At 43.0% G+C, this 9,466-nt stretch overlaps 1 protein-coding gene across 1 annotated transcript; it reads right to left on the bottom strand.

Moving 5' to 3' along the window:
- Positions 1-2,241: 2,241 nt before the first annotated feature.
- LOC140302050 (F-box/LRR-repeat protein 3-like) lies at positions 2,242-9,231 on the bottom strand. The gene is made up of 6 exons (XM_072380788.1): positions 8,942-9,231; positions 7,070-7,265; positions 5,795-5,959; positions 5,578-5,700; positions 4,886-5,057; positions 2,242-4,462 (listed from the first exon to the last, which is right to left on the bottom strand). The coding sequence occupies exons 2-6, from the start codon at positions 7,262-7,264 to the stop codon at positions 3,822-3,824; spliced, it is 1,296 nt and encodes a 431-aa protein (XP_072236889.1). The 5' UTR covers position 7,265; positions 8,942-9,231; the 3' UTR covers positions 2,242-3,821.
- Positions 9,232-9,466: the final 235 nt, after the last annotated feature.

Genomic DNA, 9,466 nt, shown 5'->3' with positions numbered 1-9,466 from the left:
CTTGGTTGCAGTTTGGTTCGACAGCCACATGTGAAAGCACAGACAGACAGAGCTTTTCAAACAGCTGTCAAATAAGTGTCTTTTGAGAGGAAATGAAAAATATTGATTATTCTGTCAAGCTAAACTAAACTAAGACCTGTACAAAGATGGATCTCCGAAATCCTCATAAAACTAACAACAGAACACAAGTAATCTGATTTCATCATCAGTGAAATGCGACCAGCTTGTTTCCCCTCCAAGAAATATCACTTTTAAAATCCTAAAACCTAATCATTTTCTTGGCTTTGGCTGTTTGACTATTATTCGAGTGTGTCCTGTTGTCTCGTGTCTGTATTTATGTCCTTGTTTACTGTTACTTAGGGAAGAAGCTGGCTTTGAGGTCGGGCTGTGATGTATGTAGAGAGTTTACTCATATTTCACACCGTTGTTCTACTCTTCCGAACATCCCTCTGGAATATTAGAGGCTTGATCTCACCTCATACATGGTCGAGTTTAAGCGTATAACCTTGGTAGAGAGATGTTTTTCTCCAAAGTGATATTTGGCCTATTTTTCTTTTTAATAAAAACATTGTATTTCTATTAGACCTACAAACTGTTTGCAATAGTGTAGAGCATTGAGACTTAATGTTATTTGATCCATTGAAGCTTATATGAACCCAGCTTTCAATCGTCTTTTAAAAAACTGTTTATGGACCAAAAAAATCTAATAAAAATCCTCCATGCCTCCCATTTGAGGGCAGTTCAAAGAAGCATAACCGAAACCTTTTTTTCATCCTGTTGAGGCTTTGCATTCATATCTCTTTTAAGACCCTTTCTCAGCCCACTTCATCCCACCGAACAGTGAGCTCACCATGGTTTCATGTGCTGTACACAAAGCCAAAACTGAAGGAGGAAGATCAGCGCTGGGTTTCATCCTCAAGACGATGCGAGGGCAACTTCGACAACTTGATCTGCTGATGAGAACCGTTACCCCATGAAATTGTGATCCAACATCTTCTTCAGTTTCTCATTACACCAGAATGCAACATAAACGAATGACTTTGACACGTTTTATTGTTTTAAGGTCAGCTTCGCAGTATTTCACTCCACTGGGTGGAGTGCACCTCTGTGCAGAATGACTAAACTGACCAAAGCGAAACTCACTGAAGCAAGTGTGTTGTTTATAGTGTTGAGATTATGTGGAGCCATTTCAGTCAAATTAAGTTTGGCAGTGTTCAGTTTTGCTTCTTTTTCATGTAGACTGTACCAAAGCCCAGTGATGAGGAAGCCAGTATGATCGCTTATTTTACGTACAAACTGTTTATGTCAAAAATAACTCCAGACTAAACACGCTTTCATCCAGGGTTTCTTTTTAATGCGACTATACACTTGACTCAAATATTGCATCTTTACATCTTTGGGAAAAGTACAAGTTACCTTCCTGTTAATCGTTTCAGTGCAACGTGCCTCGATTCAGCTGAACTAAAGACACCACACTTACTGTGACCTCCACAAGGAATACGCTGCAGTCTGTTAGCCGGTCCTCTAAGGTTATAATAATCATCTTCATGCATCCATAAGCACTTAATACAATTAGAAAACAATAAGCAGCAGATGGCATATTTCTGTAAATGCAAAGTAAAATTAACTGTGTGTCAGTGACTGACGTCCGCTGACAGACCAGGCCGACCTCCAGACAGTAAAATTCATATTAAGACGTGATTTTACACCGCTGCAGACTATTATCACAATTACTGTTTGTCAATAAACTGCAAAAAAATAAGAAAAAGAAAACAAAAAAGGGACAAACACCAACACTGTTAACCAAATATCTATTCTTAAGAGAACAAGATGGTTTACAAGATGATTTACAAGCTTTATTGCACAGCCCCACAGCCCAAAGCGGTCATCTTTTCAACAAGTCCACAGGCTACAACATCGTTGCTAATTCCATCTTTTAATTACCGTTTTGCTCCTCTGTAACAGATCAAGAATGAGACATAAATATTTCATGCCTACACATTCAGGCAAGCGTTCAGTTACGTGAACAATGAGCTGCCACAATGTCCTGTCTGCAGGGCTGCACAATTTCCTCATTAAGATCCCATTTTCATCGGTTACATTCAAGCATGCAGCAGAGCTTCTGCCCGATGTGGTGCATCATGCTTTCACTGAAGACACAAAAAGTGATCCAGAGCCACCATCAATCTGATTAGTGAGAATTCTCATTGCTGCCCATGTGATTTCTCACAGTTTCCTCAGCTTCCCCAACACTGATGTCAAACAGCATCGGAAAATAGAGTAACTCGAAAAAACATTTAATAGAAATGAAACATCTATCTCATCAGCTTGAGAATTACTGATGGTGCGTCCCTAAAGCTTTATAAATGCTCAGCCCAAACATAGAAATAATATACTTTATTTTATAGGTTAATAACTGTGGAACGGATAGTAGGACGGTGCATGATTGCGTTGTTGGGCAAGTCCGTCTTGCCAGAATAATTTTTGCCTGTCAGACAAAAAAAATAAACAATTCTATCTCCAAGTATATAACTCTAAAATGCTTGTTAAAATTGAAAATAGCTGTTCAAAAGCAGGTTAATGACCAAAAGAGTTTCAGACAAGTGCTAAAGATGACCATCAATTGGCTGAAAAACATTTACATTTCATATCCTAATGGCACTGAAGCTCGTGTTGCTAAACTTGGGACCTTCATTAGAGGAAAAAGTGCATCAAAAGCATCCATTATATGTATAAATAAACTGTATAATGTCAGTATGTTGAATTTTTCCATCCCACTTCTTTTTAAATATATACTTTGATATTAACAATAACAACTGGGACACGAACCAGGAAATGCAGAAATAGAACAACTGTGAATTACAAACATGTTAAAACGTCTCTCATAGATATTAACACAGCATTTTCAGAGTTAGATTAGAAGTCTTTTGAGATACCTGCCCTCACAAATGGCTGCTCTTAGAAAAGGGAAAAGGTTACTGCCTTCAGCTCAGTCTCCGTCAAACAGAAGCCAGAGAAGGAGACGGGCAGGTTTCTTTTTTTCTACACGAGACGCAGAAACACATTCGGAGACGTGAAGCGGCGCTACGCTGAAGGAACGGCGGGAGCAGATGACACACCGGCCGAAAACTCAACAGACACGGACAGATTCAACAAAGAATCCAAGTGTGCCGCTGCCTCCCTGACGGAGCTCACAGGACCTCCATCCAGACAAAAGCAGCTTCACATGCGTGGAGGCAGACCTTTTACAATGAAGTGCTTGTCATTACTTCACTTGTGTCCGAAAATTAAAAAAAACTTCCACGAAAGTTGAAATTTTGAATGTCAACAAACATTAGCTTATAATGGTGATCATCCCCATCTGATACATGTCCCGCACCAGCTATTAAACAAAGATTTTTCAAACTGCCTGCCTACAAAAACAATGTGCATCAAGTGCGATGATGGCACTCATTTTTCATGAGTTAAAGCAAAAATTTAAGCCGTTTCTTGCTTTTAAATCAAAAAGCTTGTTACTAAGTCCAGTTATGATAAGGCATATTGTATATTCAGATATGTACAAAACATATATTGATCTGTTTGCGTGCCACAAGTACAAATGTGGTGCATAAAAATTCCAGACAATCCCATCAGTTTCCACTGATGCGTCACCTCGAATACCCCTGACATAATGACAGAAATACATTCCAAAATAAAAAAAATCATAAACACGGAGCAGCAAGGTGGAGTTAAAACGAACGCTACATGATTTTAAAAGCAGATCAAAATCCAAGCCGGTGTCATTTCCTGGGAAAAAAAGACCTTTCTCACACACCAGATTTCTACCATGTGGGCATCATGTCTGGGAACCAGACGCGACCCAAATGCTTTGACACCTCCCAGTGGATATCATCCAGCTGATAACGGTGATCTGGAACCAGCACTTCCTCCATGATGGAGAGCTGCGTCAGCCTGTCTCCGCACATCTTAACAAACTCCACGAAGGCGCTGCAGGACACTTCGCACTCTCCCAGGCCGATGGCGGACAGCTGCGTGCAGCGCTGGGCGATGCGGATGAGCTCTTCGTCCAGCGGCCGCAGCCCGTTGGCGCACACCACCAGCTCCACCAGACGCGGACAGGTGAGCCCGACGCGGCCCAGCACGTCTTTGCTGACGGAGCGGCCAAAGTAAAGGTGCGTGACGGGGATTTCGTCGCGGAAGAAAGGGCCAAACTCTTCCTCGTAGAGAAAGAAGTACATGACCAGATTGAACTTGGGAGAGTGGCGTACCATGGCGTCCCAGCTGCTCTTCTTGATGCTGTGGAACTGTTGTCCCGGGTTCTCACTGACCACGTCAATGCGAAGGTGCTCAAGGTGAACGTGCTTCTCTGAGGAGAGCGCGATGAGGAGCTCGTCGCTCAGCAAATGATAGTTGAGCGCCAATTCTCTCAGGCCATGGCACTGATCAGCCACACACAGGATGCCTGCAAACAGAAAGTGTATTAGACAGGTGATGTGGGTGAGTGAAAGAGAGGGTCTCATCAAAGTAAATCTGACTGGCATTAAAAACACAGCAAGCAGGCAACTCGTTGGTGGCGAATCTGTCAACTAATAAAGTGCATTAACGTGAAAAATATTGATAATAAATGTACAGAATTTTAAGTTATTTTTCCTTTAAGATGCAACTAGGTGTTATTGTGAGTTTTCCACTTATTAATCAGTAATACAGTTCAGATAAAAAATGAGTTTATACTGGAGTTCCTAAAATCTTTTGTTTTAGACTGACATTGGCACCATGCAGCCCAGTAATTACTATGAAGCAATACAATCCCTAACTCTGTTAATCAGTGACTTCCACACCTTCTACATACACATATATACAAATATATATATATATATATATATACCTGCGGGTGAAACATGAGGGCAGCTGCTCATTTTCAGCAGTTTGAGTGTGTCACTGTTGTTGGCCACCAGAACTTTGAGGGAGGGGTCATCTACAGGCGTGTCATCGATCTTCAGGGAGGACAGGGATTTGGAGTTGACAAAAACCACCGTCAGGGCTGAGATGAAGTGAGACTGGTGAACAAAAAGCAAAACACAACAGCATTCAGTGGCCTTGTATGCTGGCTTTACTTGCCCACAAAAAAAGCAATTCAGCATGCAAGCAACACGCTGAATACAAATCTTTGGACTCCGGATAACAGATTTTAGGAAATAAAATATATCTGCAGGGGAGGATGTGAGCTTTGAGATGGTTTGCATTTACTCCCACGAAAAATCTGAATCCTGCATGCAACCAGAACTCCTTCTTTACGAGCAGATATACAGCAGCTGGGTATTTATTTCTGGCCTCAGCAGACTTTGAAAAAAAGAAACCAGGCACGTGTGCAGCAACACCACCTTATGCAAGATACGTCCCCTGAGATTTATACAGGAACAAAAAGGCTGGGAGTGACATTTCAATACGACAACTTGGGAGTTCTTAAATTCAAGAGCTTCCCACAGGCACTTGGCATCAATCATTCCCGCTGTATTACAGACATTCATCAAGGATCAGGGCAATAAACCGGCGATTTGTCACATGCCTTCGGCTTACCTTGGGCATCTCCATGAAGCTGGGCCTGGCTGTGGAGATGAGACCCAGAGTTTTCAAAGAACAATTCACAAGCTGAGAGAGGATGTCGCACGCTGCCTCTGCAGACTCTCTGCTGCTGTCCACCTGCATGCACCACAGAGAAGAATTCACAGCAGGAGTCAACCTCACCGCACGCTCCTTCTTTGTCACTTTAACAGCAGACTGCTCTCCGTCATACCTTGACGCTGACGTATTGTAGGTGGTTGGAGTGCCTTTTGATGATCTGTTTGATTAGGTCTGGGTGCGTTGCCTTCAGGTAGGAGCTGGCTGGCTGGTTCAACTCGAACTCAAAGCAGCGCCACAGTTCGGGCATGTGGAAGGCCTGATTCCAGCCCCGGCAAACCTGCAGGGACAACCCGACTCACTTCACATCCGACAACTCAGACATTTGTTTTCTTAACCTGTGCAACAAAACAAAAAATGTTTTTTCTCCTGTAGCCAACTGACAAAATATGACCGCCAGGAAACATCTTTTTTAGCCGCTGTGGCCTTCACTCCAGCAAAGCCACAACTGCTGAACAAACTGCTAAAGTTTAAGGCCTAACTGAACCAAACTGAACAGCTGTCTGAATGACTCGATGCAGTTGTTTGATCCGACAGTTAATTGGTTACTTGACAGCATTGAATAATATTCACACGATATTGTTAATAAGCGTATTAACAACCCGCGTGTGAAGAATCTGACAGAGAGGACCTGGCTCCATGAATTTGAGGGATTTTGTTATTTTGGCGTCAGCTCAGAGTGTGAAGTGTGGTGGAAGAAAAACACAGCTAGTTTCCACGGTGTGGAGAGATGTAAAGTATACGTGAGCAGCTGAGGCATAAATCTCATGTATTTTGGCGCTTCTGTAAAGTTTTGATGCAACATGTTCGCTGTGCCCTAATTATTATGCTATGTTCTCATATCGGTGTTGAACAACCACAAAGTATCTGGATCAGGAGGCCATTCTGCTTTGTGTTTGTGAAGTCAGTGACGTGAAACTGAAAGTTTTTCAGTTGAGTACAACCCCCCCCCCCCCAAAGAAACAATGAGCTGAACTAACAATTAGCCCAGAGCCAAACTGTGTGCCCGACCGGCTTATCTTAACGCGCTGCTGTCTTCTTTTCTCCCAGAACTCCTCGGACAGGACTACTGAACAATAAATGGGGGAACGTGCTTAACATTTTCATTTGGTCTGCTTTACTTCTCCATCAATCTCCATCAAAGAAAGTGTGTTGGCATGGTAACGCCTGTGTTACGCTTTAAAAAAAAAAACAAAACATTCAATTCAGGCTTATATTCAGGTCTCTAATGACTGATAAGACACTATTGAACCTTCTCTCCTTCTGAAATCAATTATAGTTGAGGTAATATCTGGGTTAGTCCATTCAGACTGTCACAATAAACGCATCTTGCAGGCAAATACTTTCCACAAAGAGCAGCAACAGAGGCAATGTAACATCATATGAGTACCTGAGAAGCATAAGCCCTGTCCAGAAGAGGCAGGTACTGGAAAATGTGAAGCAGAATCTCCTGTGGCAGACTCTCCCATCTGGCTCCCTCGTCCTCCACGCTCTTCTGCTTGCGGGATCGTTTAAGAGTCTTCTGACACCCACGGCTTGGGCCTCCTCCATCCTCCTGCTCATTCCTTTCAAGACCTCGTTTCATCCTGGGTAAACAGAGGGGTTTCACAAGCTCTTGATTACTTAACATGCAGCGTGTTAATCCTTGTTTTAACAAGCCCGCAGTACATAGCTGGTAAGCTGATAGATGGTTACGGATGTAAATCATTTCAAAGTCACCCTCTGGTTAAGAAATCACTTTTTTTTTTGTCCCCGTTAACGTGTCCAAAAAATATTTATGTGTTGTAAGATGTGAGCGCAACATGGCCAATAATGTTCGGGCTGAAGCTTTTTTGCTTTAAATACGAAGAGCGTCAGCTACAGAGTGTGAAAAGGTAACGTCAGAAAGTCCGAATGTTCCACAGAGAGGAGGAGGAACCAATCCTGATACATGCTGAGTGGTGTTTGGCAGCTAATTTGAATAAGGAGCAAATTAAAAGTGAGGAGGGCAAACCAGGAGACGTTAGTGATGGAGAAAACCAAGAAGGAGAAGTTTCCTGTGTTTTGCTCCTGTTGAGAAGAAGTCAGAGGTGACATGCCCCGTTTATAGCTGCGGCAGCAACAAACACGATTCTTTTAACTCTGCAGTATTAAAAGGATAATCCTAGGGAAGGTCAGGCAACCACCAACACAGAACAACTCCCTTTTCTTCTCTCTCTCTTCCTGATTCAACGTACAGCCACTTAATGATAAATAGATACTCAAAAAAAAACATTCAGAGTGACAAAGCCAGCTCGTTGGACCATGAATACATCCCGCAGAGGATCTCTCTCTCCAACTTGGTCGCCAGCAGGCTCCCCCCAGGTGAGCAGGCATTTTGACATTCCCCCGTCCATCACTGAATGCTTCAGCCTATGACGGAGTGTTAGTGTGATGGTGCACTTGTGAGAACCGACCATAGTCGAACCCCCGCACTTAGCCTTGCTATCCACAGGACACCCACCCTCACAGTGGGCTGCTGTGAGGGCAGCAGTGGGCTGGATGGGGGATCCCTGTCCCACGACTCCCAGTCCCAGCCTGCTCCTCAGAGCCTTACATTTCACATAGTTCAGCTGTGTGACCTTGGCTGTTGGAGTGTTATTTAAGTCTTACAAAAGGGTAAGACTCAGATGATGAGGTAGCTTTACCATCGTGATCCATTGTTGCTGTCAGTAAAACAAACCTTTCCATGTATGAGCTCACCCTCAACTTGAAAATGGTTTAAACATTTCTGCCTTTAGAATAAAGACATTAAAATATTACATCAAATAGGCGTACTTATTGTGTATTTAGACTGACTGTCCTGTGTTTGCTTATGTGTTTATCATGTGTGTGTGTTACTCAGACATGAGTCAAAGGCTTGTGGTGCAGCAGCTAAAGAAAACCCAGTTTCAACAACCAGATGCCTTCCGTGAAAGCTTCCCCAGCTCCCACAATGAAGACGTTTTACACGAAGGACACGCCTCCCTCTGCTTTTATCAGCCAAGAGTAAAAAGTCACATGTTAAAAGTTAGTTTAACTTAAACTGTTTTCAGTCCGCGTATATGGTCACGAACGACGCACTGTTGGCGACATATTGACAACACAACTACATAAACCAGGAATTAGCTCAACCCAATCGAACCGCGCATCCTGCTAATTATTACCCAGCTGTGGCTACTTATTATAAAAACACAAACCAACGCAGCTTGCTTGGTTCGTTAAACTAACTTCAGATAATTTGTCTTCCTTGTAATTCTCTCACCTGGCTTTCACCTCCGCTGTCGGCTGTTTGTTTTGAAGCGATCACTCAACGTCAACCGGGACCGACACAAGAAAACTGCGTTCGAGCTGGCCGACCGATCAAACACATTGGACCATAGGGCGGCACGGTGTGACGGGAGGATAGCAAACACCGGCAGGAGGCTTTCGAAGTGAGATTTCCAAAAGTGTTGAGGGTTTTCCTGGCGCCTGACCTAATTTCGCTGCAGAACTCTGCCCGACTACTTTGCGGATAAGCTAAAGATGGCGTTTGTGTTGTTGTGCGGAGCGGATACAGGGGGCTGCAGTTGTAGTGAACAGTCGGTAGGGGGAGCTGTTTCACCCATAGGCATTTCCCAAACCGACAGGGGGCGCTATGATGATTTTACTAAAAAAAAAAAAAATAAATATATATATATATATATATATATATATATTGAAAGTTTGAGAAATTCGCTATTTAATCACATGTTCTTAACTGTATGCAGCGCATTAGGCCAGTACCTTAGCGGGATTCTGCTATGTTTAA

The sequence above is a fragment of the Leuresthes tenuis genome, unplaced genomic scaffold (assembly GCF_036924035.1).
Source record: "Leuresthes tenuis unplaced genomic scaffold, fLeuTen1.0.hap1 SCAF_2, whole genome shotgun sequence".
NCBI classification, from domain to species: domain Eukaryota; kingdom Metazoa; phylum Chordata; class Actinopteri; order Atheriniformes; family Atherinopsidae; genus Leuresthes; species Leuresthes tenuis.
This window is presented reverse-complemented; position numbering and strand designations above follow the sequence as displayed.